General features: G+C 47.3%; 1 protein-coding gene and 1 non-coding gene across 3 annotated transcripts in view; both read left to right on the top strand.

Annotated features, from left to right (window-relative positions):
- Positions 1-18,587, top strand: part of LOC135920485 (chymotrypsinogen A-like) — a 234,800-nt gene that overhangs the window by 147,119 nt on the left and 69,094 nt on the right. For both annotated transcript variants that reach the window (XM_070529009.1, XM_070529010.1), the window contains exon 6: positions 13,172-13,271. In XM_070529009.1, coding sequence (XP_070385110.1) covers positions 13,172-13,271 — 100 coding nt within the window. The remainder of the gene's footprint in view (positions 1-13,171; positions 13,272-18,587) is intronic.
- Positions 4,252-4,324, top strand: TRNAS-UGA (transfer RNA serine (anticodon UGA)). Its single transcript has one exon. It is a non-coding gene; the product is annotated as a tRNA-Ser (tRNA).

Here is an 18,587-nt window from a genome sequence, read left to right as displayed (position 1 = left end):
CGAAAAGACCAAAGATTTGCGTAGTTTCCTAGGCCTCGCTTCCTATTTTCGGCGATTCATACGGGGCTTCGCCTCAATAGCGTCACCTCTGCACAAATTACTGGGTTCTAATGTTCCCTTTGTGTGGTCTCCCGAATGTGAATCTGCGTTCACCCATCTGAAGCAAGCTCTTACATCTGAACCAGTACTACGCCATTTTGATGAAGCTGCTCCTACCCTCCTGCATACGGATGCTAGTGGTCACGGAATTGGTGGCATTCTCCTACAGCGAGACGACACTTTAGGTGAGAGGGTCGTCGCATACGCAAGTCGCGTTCTGACAAACGCCGAAAAGAATTACACCATCACGGAACAGGAATGTCTAGCTATCATTTGGTCTGTGCAGAAGTTTCGACCTTATCTTCACGGCCGCCACTTTACGGTCGTTACAGACCATCATGCATTATGCTGGCTTTCGACGCTGAAGACCTTGTCTGGACGACTTGGTCGGTGGATTCTTCGTTTGCAAGAATACGACTTTACCATTACCTACAAGTGCGGAAAAAAACACCAAGATGCAGACGCGCTTTCTCGCTGTCCGCTTCCTACGACACCATGCAATGGAGCTCCAACTACCATCCGTGACAAGCTTTCGCTCAATCCCTCCTCAGATGCTTTCTTGTTGGCCACTGTCGACGAGATGCCTCCACACGACAACAAATCCTTCCAATTTCATCAACTTGCCGACTCTTACTGTCGGCGCATCATTGACCACCTTCAAGGAGCTTCGCGCCCGCCTAACGCCCGCCTTCGTCGGCAGCTGACGCAATTTAAGATTGACAACCGCGTCCTATACCGTCATGTCTATCACCCTGACGGTCAACGCTGGGTTCCTGTTCTGCCACGCTCTCTACGTGCTCATGCCCTGCGGGCTTCTCACGACGACATGTCTGCTGGTCACCTTGGTTTCCAGAAAACCTATGACCGCATCAAAGGGCGCTTCTACTGGCCTGGATTGTCCGCCAGTGTAGCGAGGTATGTCGCTTCCTGCGCTCTATCTCAGCGTCGAAAGCTCCCTACATCAGCTCCAAGCGGACAACTGCAACCGGTTCCATGTCCGTCGCAACCATTTGAGGTCGTTGGAGTTGACCTATATGGCCCTCTTCCTGTGACTCTCACCGGTAAACGATGGATTGTGACAGCCGTTGATCACTTGACACGCTACGCCGAAACAACTTGTGTGAGTTCTGCCTCAGCCTCTGAAGTTGCTGCATTCGTACTTCAATCCTTAATACTGCGTCACGGTGCTCCTCGCGTCCTCCTGAGCGACCGTGGAAAAGCATTCCTCTCGCAACTACTAGACGAAGTACTCAGAGCCTCCGGAACCACCCACAAGACTACCTCCAGTTACCATCCGCAAAGCAACGGCCTCACAGAGCGATTTCATCGCACGCTGTCAGACATGTTAGCCATGTACATTGACCCGGATCACAGAAACTGGGACGCAATTTTACCATTCGTGACCTTTGCATATAATACCGCCGTTCAACGCACGACCGGTTACTCGCCATTCTACCTTGTCTATGGTCGTTCGCCCTCTTCCTGTCTTGACGTCTCTTTCTTCGCGCCAACTGTCCATCCATGTCCTTCCTCCTGCGAAGAATATGTGTCCCGCATTCTGCGTTGTCGCCAGCTCGCCCGCATCAACACCGAAGCACGGCAACAGGACCGCAAGCAGCATTACGACGCCTCTCATCGCGTCGTGTGCTTCCGCCCTGGCGCGGAAGTGCTACTCCGGACACCAGTTCGTACTCCTGGCTTGTGTGACAAGTTTCAGCTTCGGTTCATCGGCCCCTACAAAGTCATGGAGCAGACTTCTCCAGTGAACTATCGCGTGGAACCAGTTATTGTTCCAAATGACCGCCGCTGCCGCGCCGCTGAGATTGTCCACGTTTCCCGTATGAAACCTTTCACGAGACGTTCACCGCCCCTTTGAGTTGCGGCCAGGATGGCCGCTCTCGCGCGAGGGGACATTAGTGTAGCGAGATATAAGCTATTCTTTGTCATCTGTACATGATCATCATCATGTGGGGCTCATATGGGGTTCTTCTTCATCATCGCTTGTGGGGCTGGCTCTCGTGTGTGCTCCTTGCTGTTGTGGGCGTGGTCGGTTCGCCTAACCTTTTGACGCGGAATAAAAGCCGTGATTACTGCCGCGTCACAATATATATATATATATATATATATATATATATATATATATATATATATATATATATATATATATATATATATATATATATATATATATATATACCAGAAAAAAAGCAGTTCTGGGTCCGGGTAAATATTCACAGTGAAGTAGACGCGCGTATGAAGCGGTTTATTGACGTTTCGGCCGGGGTCCGGCCTTCATCAGATGATGAAGGCCGGACCCCGGCCGAAACGTCAATAAACCGCTTCATACGCGCGTCTACTTCACTGTGAATATATATATATATATATATATATATATATATATATATATATATATATATATATATATATATATAGCAAATCCGGCTTAAAGAACCCCAGGTGGTCGAAATTTCCGGAGTCCTCCACTACGGCGTGCCATATAATCAGAAAGTGGTTTTGGCACGTAAAACCCCATAATTAAAAACATATATAGCAAATCCGGAAACATTGATGCCTTCAGGTAGCATGTGTGGGTTTATTGACCAGTTGCCTTCACCCATAAAGATCACGTTCTCGTGATGCCTGCGGCGAAATGGACATTCCACGTCCGTTGCCAAGGTCTGTGAGTAGTGGCGCTGGCTAACGCTCCCAGGGTTCTACTAGGACACATATGCCCAAACAATGAAACGTTCCTTTCCTTCGAGCGCTTCCTAACCTTACGTGAGGCCTCCTTACAGCGAAGGACCAATGGAGGAAGCAAGCATACTCTGAAAGCTCCCTTCACCCGTCCTCACGTAAGGAGCGGTTGCCGCCACGCCTGGCTTCGAGATTATCTCTTAAAAGCTTTAGGCGAACACCCGAACATCACTATTCAATAAAAAAGGTTGTATCGTCGCACAATCTTTAAGTTGATGAGCTAATATAGAGAAGCGTGGACGCTTTTTTTCTAATTTTGTTTACTAAACCTAAAGAAGTAGCGCATTACAGTGCAAAACTTGATGTGCTCCAGCAACGCTGGCACGCCGGCGTCGTGCAACGCCTAGCAACGCCTAGCAACGCTTCCATGCCGCACGCGTGACTGAAACGAACATGCCTGGCGAAACGTACCGTGCTCGCACTTCTCCGAAGGTGGGCGACAGCGCGCATGCGCAAGCAAACGTCACGTGGTTAAGCAGTGAGGCGAAGCGCTCGTTCAGGGCCAGGAGCGGCGCAAGGACCCATGAAGGTAGCTTGGCCCAAACAATAAAACGTTCCTTTCCCTCGAGCGTTTCCTAACCTTACGTGAGGCTTCCTTACAGCGAAGGACCGATGAAGGAAGCAAGCGTACTCTGAAAGCTCCCTTCACCCGTCCTCACCTAAGGAGCGGTTGCCGCGTGCCTGGGTTCGAGATTATTTCTTCAAATCTTTCCGCGAACACCATTATTCTATTAAAAATGTTGTATCGTCGCACAATCTTTAAATTGAATAGCTAATATAGAGAAACGTGGACGCTTTCTCCTAGTTTTGTTTACTAAAGTTAAAAAAAAGTTGAGCATTACAGTGCAAAACTTGATGTGCTCCAGCAACGCTGGCACGCCGGCGTCTTGCAACGCCTAGCAACGCCTAGCAATGCTTTCATGCCGCACGCGTGACTGAAACGAACATGCCTGGCAAGACGTACCGTGCTCGCGCTTCTCCGCAGGTGGGCGACAGTGCGCATGCGCAAGCGAATGCCACGTGGTTAAGCAGTGAGGTGAAGCGCTCGTTCAGGGCCAGGAGCGGCGTAAGGACGCATGAAGGTAGCTTTGGAGCTACCTTACGCTGAGGAAGCACCAAGGAAGCCTTCACCGAGGGCCCCTCAGTAAGGAAGCTTTCAGAGTGACATAAGGTAGCCTCACCGCAATGAAGGCTTCCTTAGTGAGGTAAAGGAAGATTTCATTGTTTGGCTTCTTATGCCGAGGAAGTACCAAGGAAGCCTTCACCGAGGGCGCCTCAGTTAGGAAGCTTTCAAAGTGACATAAGGTGGCCTCACCGCAATGAAGGCTTCCTTACTGAGGAAAGGGGGGTTTCATTGTTTGGCTTATAAATACCCAAGAAAGTGGACGGGAAAACGGTGCCGCGGTAGCTCAATTGGTAGGGCATCGCACGTGATATGCGAAGGTTGTGGGTTCGGTTCCCACCTGCGGCAAGTAGTTTATTCATCCACTTTAATTTCCTATAATTTATCGTCTCTTTATTTCATTTATTAAGCCCAAGTAATTTCCCCTATGTCGTCCTTGGTGTCAGTCATAGAGTTTCCTACAAAATTACTAGAGGGAACTCTGGCGCTGCAGTCGTTGTCCTACCATGGGAATGATGGGAAGTACATGGATTTGTCTGATCTTTGTGCTTATGGATTCAAACGTTCTTGTGGCTTTGTATATTACGCTGTATATTACGCTATATAAATCTTATTGTCGTATATTTCAGCGCAATCTATATTCTTTGAAGTGCAGAAGACGCCGGGAACGCGTAAAATTGCTATAAACTGCAACGATTGAGCTTGTCTATGTGCCTAAATCGAAACGCGCCAAGCGTCTCAAAGCACTGGCATGCCCGCGATAAATTCATAAGTGCGTTTCATTCACTTGTCGATACATGCATCCGTGGCTTAATGGTTTCAATATCAGGCCTCTGTACCCGAGTCCCTGTGTTCGAATCCTGCCGTCGGGCAATTTTAATGATGTTTATTTACTTATTTATTACGCAATAAACTGTTGAAAATGACGAGTTTACAAAGCCACAAAGCCGTTTGAAGCCAAAAAGACGAAGTTTAGGCAAATCCCATGTACTTCCCATAATTCCCATGCTGGGACAACCGCTCCCATTGTGGCTCACGTAGACACTAGCGCCAGAGTTCCCTCTTAGAATTTTGTAGAAAACTCTATGGTGTCAGTGTTTGGTGGCTTCTTATGGTATGAGTAATAAAAATCGGGCTCCTCGGTTAACCACCTTCCTGCTCGTTCATATATATATATATATATATATATATATATATATATATATGCGCTGCAAACAGGCTGGACGTCAAAGCAGGGCCAGTGCAGAACTTTTTCAGGAAATTTTATCCGAAAGGCACTGTGTGGCGCTAGTGGCACAAGCTTCCGCCAGCAAGGGGTATTCAAGCGTGTTACGAGCGCAGGTATTGGCCATTCAGAGATTAGCCTTCAATTCTTCATCGATGCTCCCTCCGCATCACGTTCACTGAGTTTCCTGTAATGCTGCGCCCAGCAGCGCACGTTATGTGCGCTGCAAGCGCACGTTATGTTTTGTGTGTTATTGCCCTCAGGGGCTTGAGTGACTTGCTGAAAGCCGAGATTCTCGCTTAGCCTTACAGCTGAGTCGCGCGCATATGTAACCTAAATGGTCGAGCGTGGTGCCCTAACGCCGAGGAAGCGCAAAAATTTGGCCAGCTCAAATACCACAGCGAAGTGGCAACAATAGAACACAGCATTGATTCTTCTAGATGCCGTTTTTCACAGCTCATCGAGGCGCAAACGTGTCTCCTGTTTGAGCATGCAGGATAACTGCGCGTTTTTAAACGGACACCTAACAGAAACACTGAATCAGTTTAGCTGATAAAGAATTCTTTTAAACCTGGATTTTCGATAATTTCGCCGTAATAGGTTGATGTTTACGGTGTGGAGTTTGGTCATAGAAGGCATGCGCGTTGTAGCAAACAGATTTAACACCTAATTCCAATCCGTTTTCACGCGCTCGCCAACCTCGTGTGCGCCCGTGGCAGTCGCTGACGCCCGGATGGGCGGAGTTGTGAGTCGGGCATTTTAATCTTGCTCTTGCAAATCGACACCAAGAATGCGCCGGGGCCCGATAATATATCGAATGTATTTTTGAAACGATGCGCGTGGCAGCTGTCTCCCTTTTTTGCAGATTATATTTCCCGAACCGCTGAGTACAGCGTCTTTTCGCAAGCATTGCCTACTTGCCAAAGTAATCCCCATTCATACAGAAGGCAATAAATTACACGTGGAAACATATAGACCAACATCACTAACAAGTTGCTGCTGTAATTAATGGAACACATAGCAAAGCCGTCATGACATACTTAGAAGAAAATAACGTATTATATCCTAAGCCACATGGTTTTAAGAAAGGTTTGTCAACTATAACACAATTATTTGAGATAACACATGACTTCGCATCAATGTTTAACTCAAAATTTCAAGCTGATGCTTTTTTTATTGATTTTTCGAAGGCTTATGATCGCGTCGTGCGCTGTAAACTAATCGAGGAAATAAAGTCTGTCAGAATTCAACAGAATATTGAAGAATGGATAAAAGCTTATCTGTCAAACTGAACTCAGTATCTCACCATAAATAATTACGACTCGAACCAACTCGAAGTTTATTCAGGGGTACCACAAGGGTCCGTATTGGGGCCATTATTATTTCTCATATATGTTAACAACATCGCTGATTGTGCAGAAAATGGAGTAAAATTGCGGCTCTTCGCCGATGACTTGGTAATTTCTACAAGCGTGCAAGGAATCGAGGACCAGCTTAGACTAAATACTACACTAAGCAATATAGCCCGCTGGTGTGACATGTGGGGAATAGAAATTAATCCTACGAAAACACAGTATATGACCGTAACTCATAGAAAGGCGATCTTTAGGTTCAATTCTAAACTAATGGGTAACGGTTTAATAGAAACTGACGCAGTAAGATATTCAGGCATAACTTTTACAAGTGCGTTAAAATGGAATACCTATATCGGTAACACATGTACGAAGGCCTTCCGAACACTCGGTTTCTTGCAAAGAACATTAACTGCAGCACAATCCTATGTTAAACTAATAGCATATAAAACTTTAGTAAGTCCTATTCTTGAGTATGGTAGCATAGTATTTAAACCGTACCAGAAAGGTCTCTCACACTAATGAGAAAGTACTCAAAATAAAGCGTTGCGAATTATATACTGGTGATGATGAAGTATTCTCGACACGAAAGCGTTAGTGCTCTTAGAAACCAATCAGCACTTACGCTGCTTACCTACCCTCGTTTGTCAGCGACGTGTGGCTGTCATGAAGTTTCTTTTCATGCTATGTAATGACAATAGTAATATTATAAGCGAGATTACGTGGAGCCACCACACCGAAACTCCGATAGAACCGGTCATCGTAAACACATCGGGCAGTATCCCACACAGTGCAACACGTGGGATATCGAAATCTTGAATGCGTTGCCAAAGGAAATTATAGAATCCGATTCTCTGGATGGCATTGTCGCAAAATTGGAGCCATATTTTGGTTGCTCATGAAAGTATTTGAGCGCGTAGCTTAAAGATAATGAGTTGGTTGAATGATTGGTCACCAGCGCACGTGTGATTGTATACTACCTTATGATTTCAAATGTAAATATTGCAATGTGCTGAATCATCATAATCATCATCATCATCAGCCTGGTTACGCCCATTGCAGGGCAAAGGCCTCTCCCATATTTCTCCAACAACCCCGGTCACGTACTAATTGTGGCCATGCCGTCCCTGCAAACTTCTTTATCTCATGCGCCCACCTAACTTTCTGCCGCCCCCTGCTACGCTTCCCTTCCCTTGGAATCCAGTCCGTAAGCCTTAATGACCATCGGTTATCTTCCCTCCTCATTACATGTCCCGCCCATGCCCATTTCTTTTTCTTGATTTCAACTACGATGTCATTAACTCGCGTTTGTTCCCTCACCCAATCTGCTCTTTTCTTATCCCTTAACGTTACATCCATCATTCTTATTTCCATAGCTCCTTGCGTCGTCCTCAATTTAAGTAGAACCCTTGTCGTAAGCCTCCAGGTTTCTGCCCCGTAGGTGAGTACTGGTAAGACACAGCTATTATACGCTTTTCTCTTGAGGGATAATGTCAACCTGCTGTTCATGATCTGAGAATGCCTGCCAAACGCACCCCAGCCCATTCTTATTCTTCTGATTATTTCCGTCTCATGATCCGCATCCGCCGTCACTACCTGGCCTAAGTAGATGTATTTCCTTACCACTTCCTGTACCTCGCTACCTATTGTAAATTGCTGTTCTCTTCCGAGACTGTTAAAGATTACTTTAATATTCTGCAGATTAATTTTTAGACCCACTCTTCTGCTTTGCCTCTCCAGGTCAGTGAGCATGCATTGCAATTGGTCCACTGAGATACTAAGCAAGGCAATATCATCAACGAATCGCAAGTTACTAAGGTATTCTCCATGAACTTTTATCCCCAATTCTTCCCTATCCAGATCTCTGAATACCTCCTGTAAACACGCTGTGAATAGCATAGGAGAGATCGTATCTTCCTGCCTGACGCCTTTCTTTATTGGGATTTTGTTGCTTCCTTTATGGAGGACTGCGGTGGCTGTGGAGCCGCTAAGATATCTCTCAGTATCTTTACATACGGCTCGTATACACCCTCATTCCGTAATGCCTCCATGACTGCTGAGGTTTCGACAGAATCAAACGCTTTCTCGTAATCAATGAAAGCTATATATAAGGGTTGGTTACATTCCGCACAGTTCTCTATCGCCTGATTGATAGCGTGAATATGGTCTATTGTTGAGTAGCCTTTACGGAATCCTGCTTGGTCCTTTGCTTGACAGAAGTCTAAGGTGTTCCTGATTCTATTTGCGATTACCGTAGTAAATACTTTGTAGGCAACGGACAGTAAGCTGATCGGTCTATAATTTTTCAAGTCTTCCGATGAATTAGGATTATGTTAGCGTTCTTCCAAGATTCCGGTACGCTCGAGGTCATGAGGCATTGCGTATTCAGGGTGGCCAGTTTCTCTAGAACAATCTCCCCACCATCCTTTAACAAATCTGCTGCTACCTGATCCTCCCCAGCTGCCTTCCCCCTTTGCATATCTCCCAAGGCTTTCTTTACTTCTTCCGGCGTTACCTGTGGGATTTCGGATTCCTCTAGACTCTTCTCTCTTCCATTATCGTCGTGGGTGCCACTGGTACTGTATAAATCTCTATAGAACTCCTCAGCCACTTGAACTATCTCATCCATAGTAGTAATGATATTGCCGGCTTTGTCTCTTAACGCATACATTTGATTCTTGCCAATTCCTAGTTTCTTCTTCACTGCTTTTAGGCTTCCTCCGTTCCTTAGTTCCTGAGAGCATGTTCAATTCTATCCATATTACACTTCCTTATGTCAGCTGTCTTACGCTTGTTGAATAACTTCGAAAGTTCTCCCAGTTCTATTCCAGTCGTAGGGTTAGAGGCTTTCATACATTGGCGTTTCTTGATCAGATTTTTCGTCTCCTGCTATAGCTTACTGGTACCCTCTCTAACGGAGTTACCACCGACTTCTGTTACGCACTCCTTAATGATGCCCACAAGATTGTCCTTCATTGCTTCTACACTAAGCTCCTCTTCCTGAGTTAAAGCCGAATACCTGTTCTGTAGCTTGGTATGGAATTCCTCTATTTTCCCTCTTACCGCTAACTCATTGATCGGCTTCTTATGTACCAGTTTTTCCGTTCCCTCCTCAGGTCTAGGCTAATTCGAGTTCTTACCATCCTGTGGTCACTGCAGCGCACCTTGCCGACCACGTCCACATCTTGTATGATGTCAGGGTTAGCGCAGAGTACGAAGTCTATTTCATTTCTAGTCTCGCCGTTCGGGCTCCTCCACGTGCACTTTCAGCTATCCCGCTTGCGGAAGAAGGTATTCATTATCCGCATATTATTATGTTCCGCAAACTCTACTAATAACTCTCCCCTGCTATTTTTAGAGCCTATGTCATATTCCCCCACTGCCTTGTCTCAAGCCTGCTTCTTGCCTACCTTGGCATAGAAGTCGCCCATCAGTATAGTGTATTTTGTTTTGACTTTAACCATCGCCGATTCTACGTCTTCATAGGAGCTTTCGACTTCCTGGTCATCATGACTGGATGTGGGGGCGTAGACCTGTACAGCCTTCATTTTGTACCTCTTATTAAATTTCACAACAAGACCTGCCACCCTCTCGTTAATGATATATAATTCCTGTATGTTACCACCTATATTCTTATTAATCAGGAATCCGACTCCTAGTTCTCGTCTCTCCGCTAAGCCCCGGTAGCACAGGACGTGCCCGCTTTTTAGCACTGTATATGCTTCTTTTGGCCTCCTAACTTCACTGAGCCCTATTATATCCCATTTACTGCCCTCTAATTCCTCAAATAGTATTGCTAGACCCGCCTCACTAGATAACGTTCTAGCGTTAAGCGTTGCCAGGTTCATATTCCAATGGCTTGTCCGGATTGGAATATGAACCTGCTGAATGTGCTGAATAGTGGTTTCTTATTATAATTTTAATATGTTTATATATATATAAGAATGTTATACGACTAATATTGCAATTGTTTTGAGCACCTTCTGTTATTCCTTGATTAATGAGAAACAAAGAAAGTGTCTTGTGTTGAATGGCAGTATTGTTGTTGGGCAATCTTTTTCTATATCTTTTTTAGTTTTTTTTTCTTCTTTTTCGGTTGTTCCTGTTTTTCCCATGCTCATGTGTATTTATACAATCCACTTCCTCTTTGGGCCTGTGCAAAGGCCTACAGTGTTGTTAAATAAATAAATAAATAATAAAAAAGAATCCGCGGTCTTACGTGATTCCGGGGTGTTACGTCCCAAAACTCCGATGTGATTATGAGGCACGCCGTAGTGGTAGACTCCGGATTAATTTTGTCCAGCTGAGCTTATTTAACCTCAGTATATATACTGTAGTAATGGGCGACTTCATTGCAAAAGTGGAGAAAAGGCAAGTTGGTGAACAAGCAATTGGCAACTACAGCATCGATTCTAGGAACGCTAGTGGAGAGATGCTGGTAGAATTCGCAGAAATGAATAAGCTTCGAATAATGGACACCTTTTTCAAGAAGCGTAGCAACAGAAAGTCGACCTAGAAAAGCCCTAATGGTGAAACAAGAAATGAACTTTACTTCATACTTTCTGCTGATCCCAGCATAGTGCAGGATGTAGAATTGATAATTAGGGTAAAGTGCAGTGATCCTTAGTGAAGGCTAGGATTCACCTCAGTTTGAAGACAGAAAGAGTAAAATTGGTCAAGAAGAAACAGGCCAACCTAGATGCAGTAAAAGTAAAAGCAGACAAATTAAGGTTGGTACTTGCAAACAAATATGCAGTCTTAAAACAGAAAGATGAAGACGACATAGAGGTAATGAATGAAACCATAACCAGGCTCACTTCAGAGGCCTCACTTGAAGTGGGAGACAAGACACCGAAGCAACCAGTAGGCAAACTCTCCCAAGTAGCAAAAGACCTAATAAAGAAATCACAAAGAATGAAAGTGTCCAACTCAAGAGATAAGATAGAATTCGCGGAAATGTCAGAACTGATCAACAAAGCGACAAGTAATATCCGAAATTTTAACGTGAGAAAGACTGAAGAAGCCGTAAAAAATGGACGCAGCCTAAAATCACTGAGAAGGAAACTTGGCATAGGACAAACCAATATGTATGCACTGGAAGATAAGCAGGGTAATATCATCAGCAATCTTGAAGGTATAATAAAAGCAACGGAAGAATTCTATACTGAGCTGCACAGAACCCAGAGGATTTGGGAGCACTCTATTCGAACGGTTTATAGAAACTAGTGATGAGGTCAGAGGGGCCTTGCAAAGCATGAAACGGTGAAAAGCGGCAGGAGAGGATGGAATAACAGTTGATTTAATCAAAGATGGAGGAGACGTAATGCTAGGAAAACTGGCGGTTCTCTATACGAGGTGTCTATCGACTGCAAGGGTTCCAGAAGACCAGAAGAATGCAAACATTATACTAATCCACGAAAAGGAAGGCGTTAAAGAATTGAAAAATTATAGGCCCATTGGCTTACTCCGAGTATTATATAAAATACCGAAATAATCTCCAATAGAATAAGGGCAACACTGGACTTTAGTCAACCAAGGGAACAGGCTGGCTTCAGCAAGGGATGCTCTACAATGGATCACATCCATGTCATTAATAAGGTTATCGAGAAATCCGTAGAGTACAATAAGACTCTCTATATGTCTTTGATAGATTACCAAAATACATTTCATTCAGCAGAGACGCCAGCAGTCATAGAGGCATTACGTATTCAAGGGGTACAAAACGCTTACGTAAATACCTTGCAAGATATCTACAGAGGTTCTAGAGCTACCTTAATTCTACACAAGAACAGCAAGAAGATACCTATAAAGAAAGGGGTCAGAGAGGGAGACACAATTTCTCCAATGCTATTCACTGCGTGCTTAGAAGTAATCAAGTGATTAAACTGGGAAGGCTTAGGAGTAAAGATCGACGGCGAATATCTCGGCAACTTTTGCAGGAGTGGCCTTTGTCCTGCAGTGGACACAACTATATGATGATGATGATGATGATGATGATGATGATGATGATGATCCAACTGTGGTGTGGAGGCCATTTCTAGACCTTTTTATTAAAGTGTGCATTGTAGCCATCAGGTAAATATATTTAATCATCCACCACTCTTTAGCAAAAAGTAGTTAGATTTAGGTAAATATGTAACCGTTGATTCTGGGCCGCCATTTCCCCTTGAAGCTGCGTTAATGCTAAGCAGAAGATTGCCATTTCCGGGGGGAGACAGTGTGTTCTCTAGCGCCACGAAGGCTGATGCCATTAAGGTCAGGGGGGTGCTTGTTGACAAAATTGATTATCCAGTGGCGGTCAAAGTGATTCCGATGATGAAAAAGCGCCTGCGGCAGGAGAAAAGCCATAAAAAGCCGCAGCGCGGAGGTGTGAGGAAAACATTCATGAGATCTTCAAGCCAGCATTCGTTTTGCTGCCGTCTCATGTTTTTTTTTCGTACTTATTTTTCTTCTTGTCCTAATGCCGCCAAGAATGCTAAATAAACCAAGTTAATTGTTCCTTCGCCAAGCGTCAGCAGTCGCAACATATCTGGCTAGAGTGAGTTGGAGGTTTTCGCACCGAGGATTGCATAACCATTCGCATATGCCAATTGTGTTTTTCTAAAATTTGTCTTGCAGTCGCACCGCGGATGACGTCATTGTTATTCTTGGAGCGCACAGTCTTCTAGACATCGGCGACGTCATCACACGCAAAGCTGACACGCTTCTAAAGCACTCTGTAAGTACGACGCGCATGTCTTGCTTATGCGATAGCATTACAGGCGCATTTCACACATTTTGGAAGTAAAGAATTAAATTAAATTCTGGGGTCTTACGGGCGAAATCCACGATCTCATTATGAGGCATACCATAGTTGGGGACTACGGATTAATTTTGACTACCTGGGGTTCTTTAACGTGCACCTAAATCTAAGTACACGGGCGTTTTTGCGTTTCGCCACCATCGAAACGCGGCCGCCGAGATTCGATCCAGCGTGCTCGCGCTCAGTAGCAGCTGAGCAGCATAGCCGCCAACCTACCACGGCGGGTGTCGTGTATTGGAACCATGCCCGACAGACACTGCGGGCCCACCGGAGGCCGTCTAGGCGGGTGCACGCGCCAAACGCTTGGCGACGAGAAGCACGACGTGCGATCGTGGCCTCGGTTCGATGCCGCCACACGTTTCTTGAGGCTGACGTGATCCACTTTGGAGGAAAGAAAGCTCGATGTGCGTTGAGCGTACCATCACAGTGGGCGCGTTAATGTGGGTTTATATATATATATATATATATATATATATATATATATATATATATATATATATATATATATATATATAAAAAAAAGAGAAGGATGGAAACGTCACTTTGACAAGGGAGTGTGTGCAAGGTCGCCCGTGACGCATGCAGGCCATGGTGTCGAGACGCCACGGTTGACACATTCTGAGTGTGCTATACTTCGAGAAATATGGGTGTTAGTTCTGGTCTAGATTTTCCTTCTTTGTCAATATTCACAATTGCTTGTTGCACTCCGTAAGTACTCGTATTCGATATGTACGCGACATCACTGCAAATTTCCCAGACCCTGGAAGCGTGGGAAGCCGCAGGCGTGTGTCACCTCTAGAAGGCATACGTAAGGGAGAGCCCCTGCTGACAGCAAGCCCTTAAACACTGGTATTTTGTTAACTAGGGCTCCTATAACGTAAAACTATTCCAAACTTTTCTATTCCAATTCTGCAATGAGCGCTCCGCAATGGGTCAAAACTTTTTTGGGATACCCCCACTTCACATGTCTGTCACGCGACGGCACGAAAACCGCGATACCTCGCCTTCTGATATGGCGCGCATGCTCTGATTATGCATGATTTGTCGGGACAAAAGAAAAATAGTTATTCATGATTCGACGCCTGAAACCTCTTCCGTTTGTGTATGCATACTTACGATTCCCTTATGAATAATGTTCAAGCAGCGTTACCTACTGGGATATTATGTAACTGCTGGTGAGCGTGGACCGTGTGTTTTCCTTATATTCATTGCGTGTTTATTTTTCGCTCTTAACATGCTCAGTTGCCCTCCACATGAAATTACGGACGCCTCTCCGTATTTAAAAAAACAGAGCTCACGTCCTTTTTTTTTTTACGTAGAATTCCGCCGTTTTTCATGAAACGGAACGGTCTACGTAATTTTTACGGCAGGTTTGAGCGTCAAATTACGGAAATTTTTTACAGTGTATCGTTTTCTGCCAAACCACGCGATAAGCACGCGTATGCTGCTCGTGCAAGAGCACACGCGTAGATTTCTGCCAACATCACCTGGCAAGCCCCTCCATGCTGCTTTTAGCTCCGCGCGCATATCGTTTTCTGCCCAGCCACGCGATAAGCACGCGCATGCTGCTCGTGCAAGAGCGCACGCGTCGATTTCTGCCAACATCACCTGGTAAACCCCTGCATGCTGCTTTTAGCTCCGCGCGCATATCGTTTTCTGCCAAACCACGCGATAAGCACGCGCATGCTGCTCGTGCAAGAGCGCACGCGTCGATTTCTGCCAACATCACCTGGCAAGCCCCTCCATGCTGCTTTTAGCTCCGCGCGCATATCGTTTTCTGCCCAGCCACGCGATAAGCACGCGCATGCTGCTCGTGCAAGAGCGCACGCGTCGATTTCTGCCAACATCACCTGGTAAGCCCCTGCATGCTGCTTTTAGCTCCGCGCGCATATCGTTGTCTGCCAAACCACGCGATAAGCACGCGTATGCTGCTCGTGCAAGAGCACACGCGTAGATTTCTGCCAACATCACCTGGCAAGCCCCTCCATGCTGCTTTTAGCTCCGCGCGCATATCGTTTTCTGCCCAGCCACGCGATAAGCACGCGCATGCTGCTCGTGCAAGAGCGCACGCGTCGATTTCTGCCAACATCACCTGGTAAGCCCCTGCATGCTGCTTTTAGCTCCGCGCGCATATCGTTTTCTGCCAAACCACGCGATAAGCACGCGCATGCTGCTCGTGCAAGAGCGCACGCGTCGATTTCTGCCAACATCACCTGGTAAGCCCCTGCATGCTGCTTTTAGCTCCGCGCGCATATCGTTTTCTGCCCAACCACGCGATAAGCACGCGCATGCTGCTCGTGCAAGAGCGCACGCGTCGATTTCTGCCAACATCACCTGGTAAGCCCCTGCATGCTGCTTTTAGCTCTGCGCGCATAACGTGTTCTGCCAAACCACGCGATAAGCACGCGTATGCTGCTCGTGCAAGAGCACACGCGTCGATTTCTACCAACATCACCTGGCAAGCCCCTGCATGCTGCTTTTAGCTCCGCGCGCATATCGTTTTCTGCCAAACCACGCGATAAGCACGCGCATGCTGCTCGTGCAAGAGCGCACGCGTCGATTTCTGCCAACATCACCTGGTAAGCCCCTGCATGCTGCTTTTAGCTCTGCGCGCATATCGTTTTCTGCCAAACCACGCGATAAGCACGCGTATGCTGCTCGTGCAAGAGCGCACGCTTCGATTTCTGCCAACATCACCTGGTAAGCCCCTGCATGCTGCTTTTAGCTCTGCGCGCATAACGTTTTCTGCCAAACCACGCGATAAGCACGCGTATGCTGCTCGTGCAAGAGCACACGCGTCGATTTCTACCAACATCACCTGGCAAGCCCCTGCATGCTGCTTTTAGCTCTGCGCGCATATCGTTTTCTGCCAAACCACGCGATAAGCACGCGTATGCTGCTCGTGCAAGAGCGCACGCTTCGATTTCTGCCAACATCACCTGGTAAGCCCCTGCATGCTGCTTTTAGCTCTGCGCGCATAACGTTTTCTGCCAAACCACGCGATAAGCACGCGTATGCTGCTCGTGCAAGAGCACACGCGTCGATTTCTACCAACATCACCTGGCAAGCCCCTGCATGCTGCTTTTAGCTCCGCGCGCATATCGTTTTCTGCCAAACCACGCGATAAGCACGCGCATGCTGCTCGTGCAAGAGCGCACGCGTCGATTTCTGCCAACATCACCTGGTAAGCCCCTGCATGCTGCTTTTAGCTCTGCGCGCATATCGTTTTCTGCCAAACCACGCGATAAGCACGCGTATGCTGCTCGTGCAAGAGCGCACGCGTCGATTTCTGCCAACATCACCTGGTAAGCCCCTGCATGCTGCTTTTAGCTCCGCGCGCATATCGTTTTCTGCCAAACCACGCGATAAGCACGCGCATGCTGCTCGTGCAAGAGCGCACGCGTCGATTTCTGCCAACATCACCTGGTAAGCCCCTGCATGCTGCTTTTAGCTCTGCGCGCATATCGTTTTCTGCCAAACCACGCGATAAGCACGCGTATGCTGCTCGTGCAAGAGCGCACGCTTCGATTTCTGCCAACATCACCTGGTAAGCCCCTGCATGCTGCTTTTAGCTCTGCGCGCATAACGTTTTCTGCCAAACCACGCGATAAGCACGCGTATGCTGCTCGTGCAAGAGCACACGCGTCGATTTCTACCAACATCACCTGGCAAGCCCCTGCATGCTGCTTTTAGCTCCACGCGCATATCGTTTTCTGCCCAACCACGCGATAAGCACGCGTATGCTGCTCTTGCAAGCGCGCGCGCGTAGATTTCTGCCAACATCACCTGGCAAGCCCCTGCATGCTGCTTTTAGCTCCGCGCGCATATCGTTTTCTGCCAAACCACGCGATAAGCACGCGTATGCTGCTCGTGCAAGAGCACACGCGTCCATTTCTGCCAACATCACCAGGCAAGCCCCTGCATGCTGCTTTTAGCTCTGCGCGCATATCGTTTTCTGCCAAACCACGCGATAAGCACGCGTATGCTGCTCGTGCAAGAGCACACGCGTAGATTTCTGCCAACATCACCTGGCAAGCCCCTCCATGCTGCTTTTAGCTCCGCGCGCATATCGTTTTCTGCCCAGCCACGCGATAAGCACGCGCATGCTGCTCGTGCAAGAGCGCACGCGTCGATTTCTGCCAACATCACCTGGTAAGCCCCTGCATGCTGCTTTTAGCTCCGCGCGCATATCGTTTTCTGCCAAACCACGCGATAAGCACGCGCATGCTGCTCGTGCAAGAGCGCACGCGTCGATTTCTGCCAACATCACCTGGTAAGCCCCTGCATGCTGCTTTTAGCTCCGCGCGCATATCGTTTTCTGCCCAACCACGCGATAAGCACGCGCATGCTGCTCGTGCAAGAGCGCACGCGTCGATTTCTGCCAACATCACCTGGTAAGCCCCTGCATGCTGCTTTTAGCTCTGCGCGCATATCGTTTTCTGCCAAACCACGCGATAAGCACGCGTATGCTGCTCGTGCAAGAGCGCACGCTTCGATTTCTGCCAACATCACCTGGTAAGCCCCTGCATGCTGCTTTTAGCTCTGCGCGCATAACGTTTTCTGCCAAACCACGCGATAAGCACGCGTATGCTGCTCGTGCAAGAGCACACGCGTCGATTTCTACCAACATCACCTGGCAAGCCCCTGCATGCTGCTTTTAGCTCCACGCGCATATCGTTTTCTGCCCAACCACGCGATAAGCACGCGTATGCTGCTCTTGCAAGCGCGCGCGCGTAGATTTCTGCCAACATCACCTGGCAAGCCCCTGCATGCTGCTTTTAGCTCCGCGCGCATATCGTTTTCTGCCAAACCACGCGATAAGCACGCGTATGCTGCTCGTGCAAGAGCACACGCGTCCATTTCTGCCAACATCACCAGGCAAGCCCCTGCATGCTGCTTTTAGCTCTGCGCGCATATCGTTTTCTGCCAAACCACGCGATAAGCACGCGTATGCTGCTCGTGCAAGAGCACACGCGTCGATTTCTGCCAACATCACCTGGCAAGCCCCTGCATGCTGCTTTTAGCTCCACGCGCATATCGTTTTCTGCCCAACCACGCGATAAGCACGCGCATGCTGCTCGTGCAAGAGCGCACGCGTCGATTTCTGCCAACATCACCTGGTAAGCTCCTGCATGCTGCTTTTAGCTCTGCGCGCATATCGTTTTCTGCCAAACCACGCGATAAGCACGCGTATGCTGCTCGTGCAAGAGCACACGCGTCGATTTCTGCCAA

Source organism: Dermacentor albipictus, unplaced genomic scaffold (assembly GCF_038994185.2).
Source record: "Dermacentor albipictus isolate Rhodes 1998 colony unplaced genomic scaffold, USDA_Dalb.pri_finalv2 scaffold_16, whole genome shotgun sequence".
Taxonomy (NCBI): domain Eukaryota; kingdom Metazoa; phylum Arthropoda; class Arachnida; order Ixodida; family Ixodidae; genus Dermacentor; species Dermacentor albipictus.
The sequence above is the reverse complement of the archived record's forward strand: the minus strand, read 5'-3'. Positions and strand labels throughout refer to the sequence as shown.